At 50.3% G+C, this 17,868-nt stretch overlaps 4 protein-coding genes across 4 annotated transcripts; 1 reads left to right on the top strand and 3 right to left on the bottom strand.

The window, feature by feature from the left end:
* Positions 1-1,268: 1,268 nt before the first annotated feature.
* Positions 1,269-3,964, top strand: T310_0977 (FACT complex subunit pob3; the record flags this gene model as incomplete). The annotated part of the gene is made up of 9 exons (XM_013476154.1): positions 1,269-1,355; positions 1,702-1,850; positions 1,909-2,131; positions 2,196-2,695; positions 2,756-2,995; positions 3,050-3,181; positions 3,241-3,474; positions 3,532-3,604; positions 3,680-3,964. 9 exons carry the CDS (start codon positions 1,269-1,271, stop codon positions 3,962-3,964), a joined length of 1,923 nt encoding a protein of 640 aa, XP_013331608.1.
* A 2,541-nt stretch (positions 3,965-6,505) lies between these two features.
* T310_0976 (uncharacterized protein) lies at positions 6,506-8,585 on the bottom strand (the record flags this gene model as incomplete). The annotated part of the gene is made up of 4 exons (XM_013476153.1): positions 6,506-6,544; positions 6,657-7,131; positions 7,401-8,269; positions 8,340-8,585. The coding sequence occupies 4 exons, from the start codon at positions 8,583-8,585 to the stop codon at positions 6,506-6,508; spliced, it is 1,629 nt and encodes a 542-aa protein (XP_013331607.1).
* Positions 8,586-10,348: 1,763 nt separating this feature from the next.
* On the bottom strand, positions 10,349-10,768 carry T310_0975 (uncharacterized protein; the record flags this gene model as incomplete). The annotated part of the gene is made up of 1 exon (XM_013476152.1): positions 10,349-10,768. One exon carries the CDS (start codon positions 10,766-10,768, stop codon positions 10,349-10,351), a length of 420 nt encoding a protein of 139 aa, XP_013331606.1.
* Positions 10,769-11,214: 446 nt separating this feature from the next.
* On the bottom strand, positions 11,215-17,383 carry T310_0974 (uncharacterized protein; the record flags this gene model as incomplete). The annotated part of the gene is made up of 5 exons (XM_013476151.1): positions 11,215-11,356; positions 11,470-11,632; positions 11,853-11,935; positions 12,275-12,503; positions 12,727-17,383. The coding sequence occupies 5 exons, from the start codon at positions 17,381-17,383 to the stop codon at positions 11,215-11,217; spliced, it is 5,274 nt and encodes a 1,757-aa protein (XP_013331605.1).
* Between the last annotated feature and the right edge of the window lie 485 nt (positions 17,384-17,868).

Genomic DNA, 17,868 nt, shown 5'->3' with positions numbered 1-17,868 from the left:
GGCAATCCACGATAGTCGATTCGGAGTCACAAGCGGCCGGGACGTCAAAGGGGCGGTAGAGGTAGCGAACGAGGGGGCTGCCAAACGTGAGGACGTCAGGAATGCCAGAGGGTACCGAAAGGGGTGTTTTGGCAGAGGAGAGCGCAGCAAAAACATGCAGACCCGCAGAGCCAAACAATGCGTCTGCAGTCAAGAATTACGGGTATGAATAAGGGGCATTGAAAGGGGACAAAAGAAAGCAACGAACCGAAGGATATGGAAAACGAATGTGCGAAGTTGGATGGATTGGCTGATCAAGGGAGTGACATGGCCGCAGGGACGGGGGAGAGGTGATGATGAATGGAAGTGCCTGGCAGGCTGGCAGACTGGCAGCAGAAGCCAGAGCCCAAAGGGGCGCGCAGGGTGCAGCTGCCCGGCCTCTCGTGCGTCGAGTTGCAGCCCGGCCCGGTGGGGCATCGCGCCCGCCTGGCCCAATCAGCGGCGCGCCGGTTGCGTTGCACGTCTCGGAGTGGCTTGTTCGGGCCCGGAGATATGTGGCTCCGGCCAATCAGCACGGCTGCCGCTGTCCAGACGGGACGATGCCGTCCGGGTCGCAGAACCACGGTGCAGGCCGCATGCCAGCCAGCATCCTTAATACCAGCATTATTCATGTCGTGCTCGATAGCATCTTCGCCAGAGACTGTTCTCCCAAGGAACCTGGTCCCTGGGACATTCTTCTGTTCCAGCAGCGTTGCACTTGACACCGGTTGTGTGGCTTTTAGTTTGATCGCCCATTCCGATGGGGCTGTGCTATTCGTCATTGACAGCTTCGTTCGATCTTCCACCCCACATCGGTAATAATCCAATTATAACTACTCCATAAGTAGCTAACTGTCATGGGCAAAGGCCAAAAACCAAGTGAGACAAAGGCGAGGCTCACTGAGTTTCTAGTGGTCCAAAGCACAGAACGGGTAGTCGTATTTATTACATCACAGGCCAACAAACCGACCTCTCAAAGCAGCAAGATACGAATAAAACAAAGACTTCAACTTTATAGATCATTCACTTCTCCATGAACAGGCTTGTCCGGAGTTTCAGAACAGCAAAGATGAGTACGAAGAATGGATTGTGTGAAGTCTGCCGTGGAGTATGACTTGGCAAACGATCTTGTCCTTGAACGGATAGTCGATCAAACGGGCTGATCGATTATCGAGGTCCTTTAAATAGAATCGCGCCTTTGTGGGCCATGGCTGTCCTCTTGGCCAGCTAGTTCAAAAAGGTGGATTGGCATGTTGAAAGATATCAGGTCTATTGACTTTTGGTCAGGCGTCGGTTGTATATATAATATTTATCATTCGATGTGCATCCGCAGCTTCGTAGGTGGAGGCAGTTAATATACCACAGCTGGCAGACGACGGTGAATTACGATTTTACGGGAGACGCATATCTTTTCCACCCGAGAATACGGTCCCACAGAGCTCTTACTTAATTATTTACTCAGTAATCCATCATTCTCAATCCAATGTCGACAAGAAGTGTGTGGACAATATTGATGCCCGACTGCGCAGGCAACAATTTCCCAGGCAGCGCGGGAGCTTGGCGCGCTAATCCGCTTCAGGCGACCAGTGGCGGAAGCAGCTCTCTTTGCCGCGCCGCGTGCGCAGCCGCCAGCCGCGCTTGCAACGCGAGGTCCAGAAATTGTCCATGAGCTTGGCCTGATAGACAGCTCCCTCCAAACAGCTTCGCCAGTCCCTCGCCCAACTTCAATTCCTCTCATCTGCGTCTGGTGTCTCTTGTGTCTGTGAGGATAAGACCGAATTTAGATCGCTCACCAGGCCTGCAATTTATTTTACTGAGCGCATCTCCACTATGTAAGCTGGCATCTCTTCACTTTACACAGCTGGATCTTCGGACTCACATTCCTACTAGGGAGAGCTTCGAGAACATCTACCTGGATCTGTCGAAGCAGCCAGGAAAATGCAAGCTAGCAGAGAGCGGTCTGGGCTGGCGGCCCATGGGCGGAGGCGAGACGTTTACTCTCGACAGCTCCAACATCGGCGCAGCGCAGTGGAGTCGAGCGGCGAAAGGGTATGAGCTGAAAATCTTGTCGCGCACATCGGGTGTCATCCAGCTGGATGGATTCGAGCAAGAGGTGAGTTTGGCGGTGACGCCCATCGCGTGTGCCACTCCGATGGTTAACTCGGTGGTGTTTTCAGGACTTCGACCGGTTGAGCAAGGCATTCAAGATCTGGTACGGCATCACCATCGAGCAGCGCGAGCACGCTCTGCGAGGATGGAACTGGGGCAAGGCAGAGTTCACCAAAGCGGAACTCACGTTCAACGTCCAGAACCGCCCTGCCTTTGAGATCCCCTACACTGAAATCTCCAACACCAACCTGGCCGGTAAAAACGAGGTCGCTGTCGAGTTCGCTCTTCCGACGGATAGTCAGCAGACCAATGGTGTCAATGGGCGCCTCGATGGCAGCACGAAAAACCGTGGCCGGAAGGCTGCGGCGGGCCCGGACGAGCTGGTGGAAATGCGATTCTACATCCCGGGAACGGCCCTGAAAAAGGAAACAGGCGAGGAGGAAGAGGAGGGCGAAGAGCAAAATGCGGCCAATCTATTCTACGAGACGCTCATGGACAAGGCGGAGATCGGAGACGTTGCGGGAGACACATTTGCGACGTTCTTGGATGTCCTCCACCTTACACCAAGGTACGCACAATTCTTTAGCAGTAGGAATATGGGTTTGGGTCAACTAACCAGCGCACACAGAGGTCGTTTCGATATCGATATGTACGAGTCATCCTTCCGACTACGTGGTAAGACGTACGACTACAAGATTCAGTACTCGTCGATAAAGAAATTCTTCCTGCTCCCCAAGAACGACGACATGCACACGCTCATCGTCCTGGGTCTCGATCCGCCACTTCGTCAGGGTCAGACCAGGTACCCGTTCCTGGTCATGCAGTTGAAGCTGGATGAGGAGATCAGCATAGAACTCAACATGACTGAGTGCGTGATCGCCACTGTCGTTGATTTGACTATTACCTGCTGACTATGTGACAGAGAGTTACTACAAACCCGGTACAAGGATAAACTGGAGCCTCGATATGAGGAGCCGATCCACCAAGTGATCACCAAAATCTTCCGAGGACTGTCGGGCAAGAAGGTCATCTTGCCATCGAAAGATTTTGTCAGGTCAGTCGCACTCAGGTTTAAAACTCTTGGAGAGATTCACAGTGCTGACACTACATCAGCCACCATGGCCACCATGGAGTCAAGTGTTCGATCAAAGCGAACGAAGGCCTGCTGTTCTGCTTGGATAAGAGTTTCATGTTTGTTCCGAAGCCAGCCACGTACATTCCAATCGAGAACATTTCCGTCATTACTATGTCCCGTGTGGGAGGCGCCGTTTCGACTAGTCGGACGTTTGATATCACGATCACCTTGAAGGGCGGAATGGGGGAGCACCAGTTCAGCAACATCAACCGGTATGATATCAACCCTTGTCCTCGCAAGTGACGTTTCCCACTGATAATGATTTCTAGTGAGGAGCAACAACCTTTGGAGGAATTCTTCAAAGCGAAGAACATCCGATTCAAGAACGAGATGCTGGATGACGTGAGTATTCCAATGAATCCCATCCCCGCATATATACGCTTGCACACGTACGGACAGTTACTGACTGTCCTTCAGTCTTCGGCACTCATCGCCGCGGCCCTCGACAACGAAGACCTCACGAGCGACGAGGAAGGCGGCGCCGACCGCGGCTCTGCGGACGAAGACGAGGAGTCCATCGACGAGGACTTCCAGGCGGAATCCGAGTCTGACCCAGCGGAGGAGTACGACTCTGCGCACGAGAGCAGCGGTAGCGAGAGCGAGAGCGATGCCGAGATGGACGACGCGTCCGACGTGGTCGACGAAGAGGAAGAAGAGATAGAAGAAGAGAGGCCGAAGAAGAAAACAAAGGTTGGGAAGTAAGTCATTAAAAGACAAAGTGTACGAAAAAAAGAAGGGAAGGAAAAACGAGACCGAAAAAGAAATTCTTTACCATCATCATCACCATTAAATTAAAGCTGATCACGGCTTGGATACGGCGATTATCTATCCAGCTGGGTCAGGACAGGACCTGTTGTAATATTTTTTTTTTCACTTTTCTTTTGAAGTTGACTTGGCTCCTAATGCGCAACGGGTTAACGGGGTTTATTTTGAATTGTTTTCCTCATGCTTTCTTTCTTTCTTTTTGTTTTGTTTCGGTCAACTAGGTAGGTAGGTAGGTGGGTAGGATGCATTATTATTAAATATTAACTGGGATTGATCTGGTAAAACAAGGACCTGTGAATTACAGAATCTGGTTAGTTTGGCCCAATGTGATGGTGCAAGCATTGTTTCGATAATCTCTCTGTTAGTCGAGAATATTCTGAAGATTTTATAGATTCTCCTGAGGGTTACTCTGCAGGGGTGGATAGTTTGGGACTTGGGGCAGGGCCGCAAGCTGTTTGTTGGGATGCTCTTCTCTTAAATTTTGGGGCTCTGTATAGTAAGCCTGGCTGTCAGGCCAAATCAATGCCAATTCCAAGGCATTACTTCTTTAAGGCTAACAGTCAATGGCTGAGTTAGGGTTTAGTGGTATGTAAGACCACCGGCGAGAGTTCGAAGACAAAGTCTCCAACTCGACGGAGAAGTACCGTCTCCTGATATGTGCTGACAAACCCATATCGACTACCGCAGTGGTCCATATAGGCCCCAATTTACCCCTGTTAATAAGTCAACTCAGGGGAGAAGAACGAGGATCGAATTGCGGCATACCCCATACCATACGAGTGTCATCTTCATTAGTCTTCCACAGATCCGTTGTCCAGGGCGTCTTGATTTCGGCCACGGCTCGGAGCTCCCCGTAAACGGTATGGATACTCGTATCTGGATAGGTGTTCTCGCAAGGCCTTGGCGGAGTTTTGGCCGCCTGGATGTCCGCAAATCGAACATTCACTCCTCGAAATGTGCAGACTTAACCTTTCTTCGAGTAATTTCTCAGCGTCATTGAAAAGCTGATCAGTGGCTCCGAGACACCAGTTTCAAGCGCAATAGCTGGGTAAGTAACGATGATGAGCTTCGAGGATATGTGCGTCAGGGTACTTCACACTTCCATCGTAGAGACCAGTGAGGTGGAGCTCTATATAACCCAGAGTAAGTATATATAAATGCCAATCAGACTTGGAGTCCATCGTGATATATCATGACTACCTACCGTGGACGAATATCGCTCCTTCTGTATTGGGGTTTCCCGTCCTCTCAGCGACGAAGAAGTCACGTCTTGGGCCGCCAGCGGTCTCGATCCCACTTTTAATATCATCCCTATATGAATATTAGTGGGAGAATAAGTGAGATAGGTGGTGGAGCGTGAGGAGAATGTCAATGGTGACGTGCTATCAGCTACTCCAGAGATAAAGCCGACGGGGACTCACCCAAAACCAGGGGCTGAACTTGGTAGGTCGCCTGATCATCAAGCCCATCGAAGACAACTGATGACGAGCAACGAAAGTCGAGTGAGTCAGTGACTGAGAACTTCAATGAGATGAAGATGTAGGTGGCCTCGCAGCTGGTTCTGGACTCTGTTTCCCAACCAACCAGGTAGTTCTGTGAACGTCGCCTGAATCATGACTGAACAAGCGGCAAGGTGCTATTCTCAATAGAAGAGCAACTGGTGAGCACCAACATATAATACCTGTTGCATGTTTTTATCCATTTCTTTCTTCTTTCTTTCTTTCTTTTTTTTTGTTTTTTTGTGATAGATTGGAGCCAAGTAGTTGAACATGCTGAGACAAGGCAGGTGACCTATGCATATTTCACCAGCCCTCGGAGATCTCCTTCGAATCTTAGTCAGATGGCTACCAATATGGTTTGATTCATTTTTTGAAAGGAGATGAAGGTGAGCATAGTGAGCTGGGGCAGTGACGACTGTTGATTGGCAGGTTTGAGCTCTCAGGTCGACTCATGGTGCACTGCAGCCTGCTGCTGGTGTGGCGAAGACGTGGTGGGAGCGTCGTCAGTGGCCAAAAGAGACTGTGAATTTGCAAATCAAAATTCTTAAGGGGTGAAAATCTCCTTTGTCAAGCCATAAGTTATACTCAATTTCGTCCTTACGCTGACAAGATTCATAATTTACGCGAGCACTGTAGCTTCTTCCCTTATCTTCCTCTAATATCCATCCATATTGCCAAAACACAGTGTGTCTTCTTCGCCTTCTTCTTCTTTCTTTTCTTTTTCTTTTTCTTCTTCTTTTTTGGGTATATAATGATACCTTTGGCTAAGACTACCTGGCAGGCCACTTGTTCGCATCCGTCACGAGGTCAGCGTGAGCAGTCCAGATGCGGTCCGCGCCACGCTCCCTCAGAGTCTTTTCCACAACAATCCTGCGGGGTTACTTTATCGCCCTGCATATGCTACATCGCGTCAGGGCGACTGGTACAATTTCATGGCTCTGCCCGATCACTGAGGTCAGACTAAGAGACCAGCCGCAATTTAGAAAAGCATTATGTTCCGGTGAGTTGCATCCTCCATCTATGATTATATCACACATAGACATATATAGATTTGCTAATGTAATCCGACACCCACTTCTTCCCTCCTCTTCCTCCTTCCAGTTTCATTCATACAATCGTCCTTCTTGTACCATCGCCACTTTGGTACTGGTTTCGCTCCCTAACGGCCCTGCCAGCGCGATCAGCCCGACCTCCTCCTGCGGCCGGACATCCCCCAGACGGACCCTCACATTCTTCAGCAATGCTGCTTTGGTCGCGCCGTCGAGGGTCGATCCTCCAACGGCGATGTCGCCGCATCGATTATCGAGCATCGCGAGCGAGAGCGTGCCCAGCACGTCGGGCACCAGGGTGGCTAGCCGTGCGGCAGCCCCCGCGACGGCAGCGACAAAGCATGCCGCCGAGGCGATGATCAGCGCCGCGAGCCAGGCGTGGTTGCAGCGGACGACGCTGCGGGAGGTGGTCGTCTGGGCCGTGACATTGACCATCCGCCAGTTGCTGTACTGATCAGCAGGCTCGAAAAAGCCGATGGTGTTATTGGGCGACAGGGCCGAGAGGAACTGCGTGTTCAGGAGCTGCGCCAGTCGGAGCTCGAAGACCCCCGTGCGACTTGGGACAGGTTGTAGGGCTGGTTGTCGTTGATGGCGTTGCCAGGGTCCGCGAGATACTGCAACACCGGATTCATCTGGCTACCCTCGTGGGGCGGCGGAAATAAGCTTGTGAAGTCCGTCAAGAATCCGTACATGGTCGTCACCATCGCGTCCGACGGAAGGTCGAAGACGGTCCAGTTTCGATCGGTGGGTGGATGGGGAGTTGGGCGCACGGCGGTCACCGCACACGACGTCGCCCCCGTGCACGAGACGTTCATGTCGACATACGTGGTGAACAGCTGGCATTCCATGTGGCTGATGTACTGTGGCACGTAATCCATCAACGATTCCAGGACCAGAACCCGCGCATCACGTCCGGTGGTCGAGTTAAAGACGAGAGTCTGGCAGGGTCGGGACCCGGCAACAGACACCAAGTATCCGGAGGCGGTGTCCCACGAGCAGTCGGTGCGGCCGGGCGGACGCGGTGCATCCGGAGATGAGTAGTTGGTGAAGCCGTCGTTTGTTGCGTTGTCGAGCGCCGGGCGCAAGTCGAATACCGAACAGCTTGGGTCCAAGTAGGAAGTGGACATGGTAAAGGTCGTGTTGCCCTCCTGGGGGATGGTAAAGATCGGGACCCCGACCAGGGAAGAATAGGTGACGTTGCTGGTGTTCGCGAAAACGGTCCAGTCGTCCGACATGACCGCGTCGTGGCCGAGATATGGGATCCGGATATTCCCCCAGATATCCTGGTTGCGTGTCTGGAGCAGCTTGACGGACATTAGTCCGGCGGAAAAGATCGCTCTCAGAGGGATATACGACCAGTCTATGCTGTCGACCCCGGCATCGGGATACCGGGAGAACGTGTCGATGGCCGTGAGAGCGGTGTTGTTGGTGAGGTACACGGTGTCCGGTGAGATGACTCGCAGCGAGGCCTGGCTGCCCAGGGGGGACAGCACCCAGATCAGGACGATGGCCAGGCCCACGAGATCGAAGGCGTGCAGGAAGAGCTGGGTAAACACAGCGCCCGAGATGCTGTAACTGCCCATGAGCTGCTCGACGAATTTGACCGTTGCGCCTCGTTGAATGCGCCAGGTGGCTAGGGATCTCATTGCCCGACCGACGACGGCTGCAAACAGCACCGGGAAGATAGTCGGGCCCTGAATGCCTTCAATTAGTGTTCTCTGACTCGAGACGAGGCAACTGAGAGAGAGAGGGATCGATGCTTACCCACTGGGCCACCGACAGCAGGCGCTGCGACTCTCGGGCGGCAGACGGTTTTCCATCTGCTTGGTAAACGAGGAATCCAAAAATGACGAAGAGGAGGGCGGCCGATGCGCCGATAACGTCGAGGAGGACGCGACCCAGACCAAAACCGTCCGCATACCACGGACGGAGGCGCCGTGGTCCAGGCAGTGTCAGCGGGCTTCCTGCCTGGCCATCGTCGACGTGTTCGTATTTGGGACCTGCCCTCATGGCGCTGATGGAGTCTGAAGTTCACGGAAGGGCTGGTCGCCAAATGGCGAGAACTGGGCTCTTCTCATGTTGGTTCCTGTGTTGCGGCTGTTCGCCCAGCCTTGCCGCCGCTCGACACGCCTATACCAAGTCGGGGGAACGTGTTGATAAGAATAACGTTGGGTTCATATGCGGATACACATAGACTCGGTCTTTTTGTCCGACCCCATTGGGCTGGTAGAGTTAGCCTCTCCTCTTGAATCACTTCCTAATCGGGCTGGATGCAGCTAACCGCCATCCCCAATTGTTTGTTCTAATTATGGTTGATGGCAAAAGCTTAATTGATTAACCGAATGACAGTACGACCAGTGATAATATCACAATACGGATTCCTGCATAGGCATCATACTGCTGTAGGTCTAGTGCATCTGCATGCAGGCTGTCTGCTCTTAGGAAAAGCTTCCCTGTCCAGTAATCCTCCGCATGTACTGTACTACCCGATAACTAGAATTAGGTTAGACCGTTAGACACTCCCCACCTAACCCCACTAAACATGTTGAGCTTTTACCGATAAGTTGCAACTTATTTTTACATCTAATTTAATTGCTAGCACACGTCGTGACACCATCTGGTCATATTAAAGGCACTCAGAATCATCCGCAAATAATGTTTCAACTGCTACATTGCTGATACAATTTAGAGTATGTGACGGATACTTTATTGTTCAGATAAAATACATTCCTAGGGCTTTATTACGGGCGTAGGTAAATAAAGAGCCCTTCCTACCAAGCTAAGTCCTTGCGCAGCGCGTAGTATGACATTCAGCCAATCAGCTTGAGCTCCCTACAGACTTTGTTAGGTACCTACCCAATGGGCAGTGTAAGCGAAATCAATCACATGATTTCAAATTCCTAACGTGATTTTACATCGTATGAACCAATCAGATCAATCAGATCAAAGAAGGCGTTCAAACTCGGTTTTCTTGCCTTTATTCATTCTATATAATCCCTTGATCAAAAACGTCTAGCACATGCGACCATGGGGTGTGGAAAACAGGGCTTCCCGTCCGCTCAGCCGTACTTAAGCCACACGCCGGCTGGTTAGTAGTTGGGTGGGTGACCACCAGCGAATCCCAGCTGTTGCATGTTTCTACCTTTTTAGCATTTTTTTCTCCTTTTTAGGATGCGAAGGATACTTCTTTAAGCTATTCTATTTATTTAAGGATTAGGATTGTCAGTGTTAGGTTTGTGTTTTTTTTCTATTAGGATAGATATACCACAAACATCCTTCTTACATATCGAGTCTTGCATTTGCTTGAAGCTTTTAGATTAGATTAGATATAACACGGAATCCTTGCTCAGGTTGTGGATCTTAAAAAAAAGGAAAAAAAAATTTAAGGATGAACTGGGAGAATGATATACTGTTACCCTGTTACCCTTTCAGTTTGGCTTATCTAGTATATAACTAGGATGGCCACTTCTCTAGCACAGGACTACCTTGAATGACTGAATGCCACATCTACCAGATAAAAGTGTTCTTTAAACTTGGTTTAAACATATTGATATTTATATACGGCACTTAGGATGTATAATGATTTCATTCAAGGAGCGACTAGTAAATAATTGTTAATGAGAGACAGACGGCAGAATATATATAACGACCGCTCGAGCACTTCTTCATCCCTTCAACTCTGGTTCTCCGATCAAATCAATCAATCAATCAATCAACACATTTTTTGTCCCAGACTCCAACTCTCCCCACGTGGGTGGTTGTGTGGTGTGCGTCTAACACCCCAACCGACTGCAAATAGCAAAGTCAAATTGAACCGTCGCCAACGACGAGATAGTCTGCTGCATCGCATTCTTGATGGTAACAGCCTGATCGGCACAGCTCAGCTCGCCGCCAAGCACGAAGTTGGTATTCATCTCCGCGCCGTTGGTCGAGCAGCTGATGCCGCCCTCGACAGGGCAGCCGGCCTGGCTGGCGATCGTCTGCATCCAGCCCACCCCGTTGTTGCCCTTGTTGCCGCCGAAGTTTCCGCACACGGACGGCTCGGACTGTGGCGGGACGCCGTTCCAGCTGATCGACCAGCCGAATTGCTTGTTGTTGTTTACGACGCTGCAGGAGGTGACGACCAGATCTGCTGCGTGGCTCATGCTGAGGAGAAGGGCGGAAATAGGGAGGATGGTCTTGAAGGACACCATTATGATGAGAGTGAGAAAGCTGAAGAAGACAAATGGACAGAGAGCGAGGATAGACAGAGAGAGCTCGGGGATGAGATTCAGAGATGATTGCCTTGACTGATGATAGGAAAGGGGGAGAGAGAGACTGGAGGGAATATTGCTTCTTTATATACTCCTAGATCTGCCATCAGAAGACATCTTCCTCTACAGATATTCTTATTCTTAGAAAATCATTGCGGATATTATTAGAAGCTTGCATATGTCATTATCATCAAATCTCCCAGATATTATTAAGAAAAATCCACTTGCTGGTAGGATCCTTGTCACTGCAGACAATCCTCCCTCATCTTGCCAAATCCAGTAAATGTCAGATTGGAAAATCGATTGATTATGATGTATTATCCCACTTACAATTGCTTGGCGGTCGATCTCTTACCTGCCAAGATCTTATCTTACATGCGAGTGATCTAAAATCTCACACTCAAGGCAGGTAAAACATCCCCTGATATAGTCCATGCCCCAGATTCTTTTTCTTTCAGCTGATATTGGAAAATTCTGGGGTGATCCGCGTACCTGGAAGAATGGATAGAAAACATACCAGCAGAGAAGCTTGAAAAATCATAGCGCAGACGGCCAGCCAAATGAATTACATACACATGTGTAAGCATTTATGTATAAGAGGGCAATTTTTTTGGGAATAGTATTGTCCAATACCTACCTACCTTATAGCAATAGACATGCCGCGGTATAGGCATATGAAGTATAGAAATAAAATAAAATAATGTGATTGTCTGGACTTGCACTCGCTAGACCATGTGAGTGAAAAGGTCACACAGGATGCTGAGTCAGTACATGTAGCATCAGAAGCATTCTGGTGCGCAAGTGCTTATAAAGCTTAGTAATGAGAAAATAAGAGAATAAGAAAGTAAGAAAGTAACAAAACAAGAAAATAAAGACAAGAGGAAAAGAAAATAATAGTTATTACCGAATTAAGTAATACTTAGCATTACCGTATTGATTTTTAGGCTAGGTTTCCCACCTCCATACTTCAGACGGTGACCCGAAATCGAAATCCTATGCTAAGCTACGCCATCGAAGTACTTACTGTCCCTGGGAGCTGGGAAATATAGTAATAGTTGATTGGCTTGGATACTGTTACTCCATGTCTTTATCTTAGTAATATAAGACCTGCATGCAGTGCAGGTGAGCACACACAAGGAATGCTGACAGGATATCCTTTTGATGAAATCAATCAAATATTATATAATAGCTGTAAATAGTATATATATAAACCTGCAAAGAAGACAAATATCGCATATTAAATAACATAAACCCATCTCACATCCACAAGACCTGCTTGAGAGAAAAGTGCTAGCAGCAGCAAACAACTATGGCTACCAGGCACAGATACAAATTAGCCACCCAATAGGGTACAGTTGGTAAATCATAATAAATCATAGTGAAGTAGAGGATAAAAAGAGAAGGGAAGCGAAGACTAAAAAGCAGAATACACAAAACTATACGCACAGGGAATAAATAATAAACAACCAGCACAGCTGTTGATCATTGAAAATTGGTATCTCATGCAACAAGAACAAAAGAACATTCCAAATAATGAAATCATCAAGAGATCTAGACAACTTGACTCGGTAAACACTGACAAACAAGCAGAAACTGTCACGAGACCTCCATGCAAGTAGAGACGGACCGCGAGGTCCATGATGTGTCTTTTGTCTTTCCGTATTGCAATTTTGTACTGTACCGAGTTGTTGCCGCCCCGAATTAGAGCATTAAAATCTCAGCCGATTCTGAGAATTTAAAGGGAAAGAAAAGCATCAAACATGAGTAAATGTCGTCATCATCGTCATGCCATACATGCAGTTCATGTCATGTCTCATCATCATAGTCATAAAAGCAAGTCGTAAAGGTGATTAATATAAAGCTTCAGTAGTGCATGCGAATTCTATCCTGTCACACACTGGCCGTTCTTCTCTTTTCGTTGGGTTTCTGGGCATACGCAATAAGCAGTCTGAATCCTGTGCCGCGCTTCTGGCACTCCCGGAGGAGCTTCCGGTCAGCCCAAATGCTGCGGTCAAAGGCGCCATCCGACAGAACGGGGATTTCGTAACACCGGGTATACCACCAACGTCCGACTCGAGCCACCATCCTTGCAATATACTCATCGTTCGACGCTGAAGGAGATGGGTCAGAGAGAAGATCACCAAGGGATTGTTCCACCGTATCAGAAGACGTCCTCTTGCGTGACTGTGATTCTGTTGCCGAAGCTGGATTTGACGAGGGTCCCGTCGACGTTTTAGGAGTCGGAGTGGAAGCCGAGTGGTTCGAGTTGGAAGAGTCAGAGGACCCAACTATCACCCCTGACACCGGCACGCTCACCATGCAGCGCTTCAGATTGTCGAAGCCAAATGTTCCCAAGAGTTTCTGAATATTGTCACTGGCCGGCTTGAGGCTTATGCTTGGATCGGCAAGGTAGATCCTTTCCTTGAGCATCCGCACCGCTTTCCTCGTTCGATTTCCCATATTCACGAGATCCAAGTCAAGAATGCTCATCTCCAAGTAGCCACCCGGCCGCAGGACCCGCTTGCATTCCGAGATGATATTCCGTTGCCCATATTCAGAACAGGCTGCAGGAAAACGTAGAATACAAACTGTAAAGAACCCCTTTGGAAACGGAAACGGTGAGTCAACGCTGGTGTGGGGAATGAGATGGTGATTCTCAGGCGGCTGCCACGCGGCTGGATGCGTGGATGTTGACGACGTCTGTCTCATACTGAGGCTGTATACATTTGCGTTGGGATACGTCAGCGCACAGTAATATGACCAGTCATCGTTCCCTAGCCCATCAATGACCAGGATGCGTTCCTGATCCGTCGACTTGACCCGATTGTGTGCCGGGCTGAAGAGCACCCGTCCGAAGGATAGCCAGCGACTCGTCATGAGTGAAGCTGACCGAAGATTAGTCTGTGCCGCGGTGCCTTCACGATCTCGTTCGGCAATATCGAATAGCACGGTATTGCGACGGCGAGTAGACTCGAAATCAGGAACGGTTGTCGGGGTAGAGGGTCGAAGCTCAATTGATGGGTCATTCGTTTGGGTCGGTTCCGAAGGCCTATCCGAATTGGCCGCGTCCTGACTGCTCTTCGTTTCTTCTCCACACCCGGCGGTGAGCTCGTTACATGATACCTGAGGAGATGGTGACCCAGAGTGAAGGGCTGATGCAATATTTGAGCGGCGAAGCCGCACAGAACCGTCACAGGACCTCGCAGATGCTGGAGGTGGCACAACGCTGGGTGTTTCAGGGACAGCAGCATCGTCACTTGATGCGTTCAACTCAGCTTGCAGAGTCTTGCTGGCCTTTGTCACCATTTCGAATGGCCCCCCTTCATCAGATTTGGGCTGCTGTTGTAAGACGCCGCTTTCTGGCAATGCCACACTGTCAAGCAGATCATCGTATTCGGTCCATACTTCATCCTCAGTAGGCTTCCAGTCAGATCGAGGGCCCATTGCAGTCACGGCTTTCATGATTGTATCTTCAGACTCGGTCGAACTTGAGACCCGTGATTGTTTTCTCGGAGAAAATTGCAGGAACTCGTTGGATGCGTATGCCCCAGAAGCAAATTTCATCCCTTCATTGGGCACAGCATCACTAGATGGCTTGGGAGTATCAGGTTCAGGCCCGAACGGTTTGCTTGGAAGTACATCGGTTTGGACACCAAGGGGTGGACGGCTAGACGAATAATAAACATCTGGCTGGGAATTGGCTGTGATTGTCAAGGATGGCGCCTCATCGCGGCTGAATGGCCGGGAGAATGATTCAGCCGCGGGTTTGTGATCTCTGTCTCTTCTTGACACTACTTGAGGTATGCGCCCCACGGGGGTCAATCGACTAAGACGCGGTTGGCTCGGCTGGACATTATCCTCGTTGACGTCCTTTTGAAAGAACACCTTAGGTGATGCAGAACGGACTTCCCTGGAATTGGAGTATTCAGTCCACAGAGCAGGCGGGGATGGGAGCAAGACGGACGACCCATGGGGCTTCTTCATATCTGGGTCAGCGGTAGTGTCAGATGACGGCGCATTCTCCTCTTCAGTTGGTGGCGACTCTTCCACCCGACGTAAGATTTCCTCCAGTGAATTAGAGTCACCATCAATAAGTGCATAATGCGCGACAGACCTGTTATTAGAAACTGGTGTGACAGTGGCATGAAGTTCAGTCGTTGGATGAGAAGCTGACGCTGGAGGAGAAGGTACTTTCTGACCCGCAGAATGGGTTCTGTAGAAGAAATTCCACACCATGCCTTTTCCTCGCTTATCAGACTTTTTTGGTTTGTTTCCAGCTTCAGAGTCAGAGGCTTCTCTCGCACTAGGAGCTTCAGTGCTGATCTGGGGTAAGGCAGAAAAAGTGGGCTCATCCTGAGACATGCTGCCCTTTTCAGCCGTATCCGTTTCAAATTTCTGTGGTGGTTGAAACGAACGATCCTTAAGAGCGGCCTGTCTCCCCTCTTCGACTTGGGAAGGCAGATGGCTGTCCGATCTCAAAAAGCGTGGCGGCTGCGCAAAGGGCTCTGTCGATGAGACGAGAGATTCTGACGAAAATCCGCCAAGGGGTTGCGTTTCCTTCGCCGTCTGGTGAGCCGACATCGATGTAACACTGAGATTGCTCGTGCTCTGACCGCTCTGCGTTCGAACGAGTTCCGCCTGGTCCATTCCTCCTCCGTTGATGATAACAGGCTCCAGACGATCAAGTAGGAAGTCATCGATTTCTAGATCCGGACGACTGCTCACGCTGCCCTTCCTGCTGGAGATAGACCTGGCGCCACTCCTGGTTGTGCTTGTGGATCGTGCTCTGGTCCCGCTGTTGCTGCTGATGCTTGTCCTACGGCCACGATGTGCGTACTTGCCATACCCTTCGTGACCGGTTCCTGCTGCTGGTCCTTTGCGAGTCTGTTTTTCCGGTTGACTGGGGTTCCCTCCGGCCAATTCGACCTTGGACTTCTTACTGAAAAGACCAAATCGCCTTGTTGAGCTCGTACCCTGTGCGTCCTTCGAGGCTTTCGGTGATTTTGTCAAAGTGCGTGCGGGCCGCTTGGGAATTTGCGATGGCTTCTCAGTACGAGAGGCAATACGGGAGGAAGCATTTGATTGAAGCGATTCGACAGAAGCGCCAGCTGATGGAGTGGGCAACGGACGCGGGCGTTCTCCAAGATGAAGTTTTTCCGCTGACTCGCGCCGGGTATGGCCGGTCGTCCTCAAGGTCATCAAATTGCTTTTGATAACTGGTGACGGTTGCAATTCCAAATCATCAGTCCCTTGACGACTGGGTCGCCGGGGTGCCACAGGACTCTTGCTTGTCGGGGATTGACCAGTTGTCGCCTCACGTTGAAGCTCAGAGCCAAAGACATGTCCTTCGGCATCTTCAACGGCCTGGTCTTTGCGAGCCTGTTGGTGTTCTTCGTCATCTTTTTGCTTCGGTGACTTAAATTCCACGGACGACTTGCGCGGCGGAGGACTTGTAGGGTTCTCTGGACTACTGTTGGTTCCACTCACGTGGACGGGTCTTCCTTGCTCAGTTCCCGGATTGGAGTCTGAAACTCCAGGGGACGTTTGAGGCCCGACACTCTTGTGCTCCTCCCTTTCCGCCTGCTGACTGCTTGTTAATGGACGTGAAATGATCGGTTTTCGGACCAGGGTGGGACTTGGTTGTCTCAACCGGTAACCTACTTGGGCAGGTTGAACGATACCGGGAGAATATGAGGAGAGAGAAGTCGGTGTCGAACCCCTGCTGCTCCACATCCCGGGAGACTCAGAATACCGCGTAGAAGGGCTACCTGCGGAGGCGAAGTTGGGTGTCGGTGGGGGAGGAAGATTGTGCGTATTGACGACCGTCGAAAGGCCTGCGAGTTCCTTCGGAATCGGACGGGTCGAAGATTCTTCAATGGGGTTTGGGGTCTTCAATCTCGGAAGCTTCGAGGCCATGGCTGACGCGGAATCAGCTGGCCGTGATTGAGATGGGTCTTGAGCAGAGACAGACACATGACCAACACTCTGCTCTGCGGAACCGGACGTCGCGACGGAACTTGTTGCGGCTGCTGCCGGCTGCGTGTCTTCGACCTTGCGGGAGGCCGTGGTCCCTATGCTGAAAGCGCCATTCTCCTTCCTGAAGGGAGCCTTCCTGCGGAGGACATTTCGCGGCCGATCTCCTGAAAGTCCCAATCTGTCGGTCTTGGGAGTGATAGGAGTGATAGGAGAAGCCGATGAGAGGACGGAACGACTTGTAGCGGTGGAATTCTCAGAGGGGCGTCGGGGTGGCAGATGCGATGAGAAATTTCCGGCCGGTCGTGGTAGTCCTGAGGAACGAGCATCGTCGTTTGGTCTAGACGACTTTGCATAGGGGCGAATTGTTGGTTGTTCGTCTTCGCTGGCTCCGGTAGATGGCCTCCTTGTGCGCTCAGTCGAGACGTTGGTCGGCTTCGGGATCATTGATCTGGAAGGTGCGACAATGGGGCTATCGAGGATTGCTGACTCTGGCGACGTCGAAGATGGGACAGTCTGAGGCGGGATCTTTACTTCGACAAGCCTCGGTCTCCGAACATGATCAAGCCTGTGTGACGACATGATGCGATCCTGACTCGGAACTCCGGCACCAGGCCAGAAGACCAGTTATCCAGCGGTAAAGGTAATAACAACAAGCGCAATATCATCACGTCAAATGAAGAACAGTGTGCATGGACATAGAGTCAACACACAGTCACTGTAATGAGCAGGTCCAATGAAGAGCTCCAGACTCTGTGCTCTCAAAGCTGCCACAACAGGCAAATTACCTTCGTGGCAAATGATAATTTAAATTAAAAAAATTTTTTTATTCTTGGAGCGTCATGAAGCAAAAGAGAGTTGTGTGCGGGGATATACAAATACTTCTGTGTCTCGGAATGAAAGACGACATAACCTGGAGAACGAGCGGCAAAATAAACAACGAAGTGAATATGAAGCAAAGCTTAACTGCTGATCAGGGTATATAGAGAGCTGACAGCAATGTACGTCAATTGCATATGCAGTATGAGCCCGAGGACAACGGGCACCACAGTATGCATCGACTCCGC

Source organism: Rasamsonia emersonii, assembly GCF_000968595.1.
Source record: "Rasamsonia emersonii CBS 393.64 chromosome Unknown ctg1118621759969, whole genome shotgun sequence".
Taxonomy (NCBI): domain Eukaryota; kingdom Fungi; phylum Ascomycota; class Eurotiomycetes; order Eurotiales; family Trichocomaceae; genus Rasamsonia; species Rasamsonia emersonii.
Note: the sequence above shows the minus strand (reverse complement) of the source record. Positions and strands in the feature narration are given on the sequence as shown.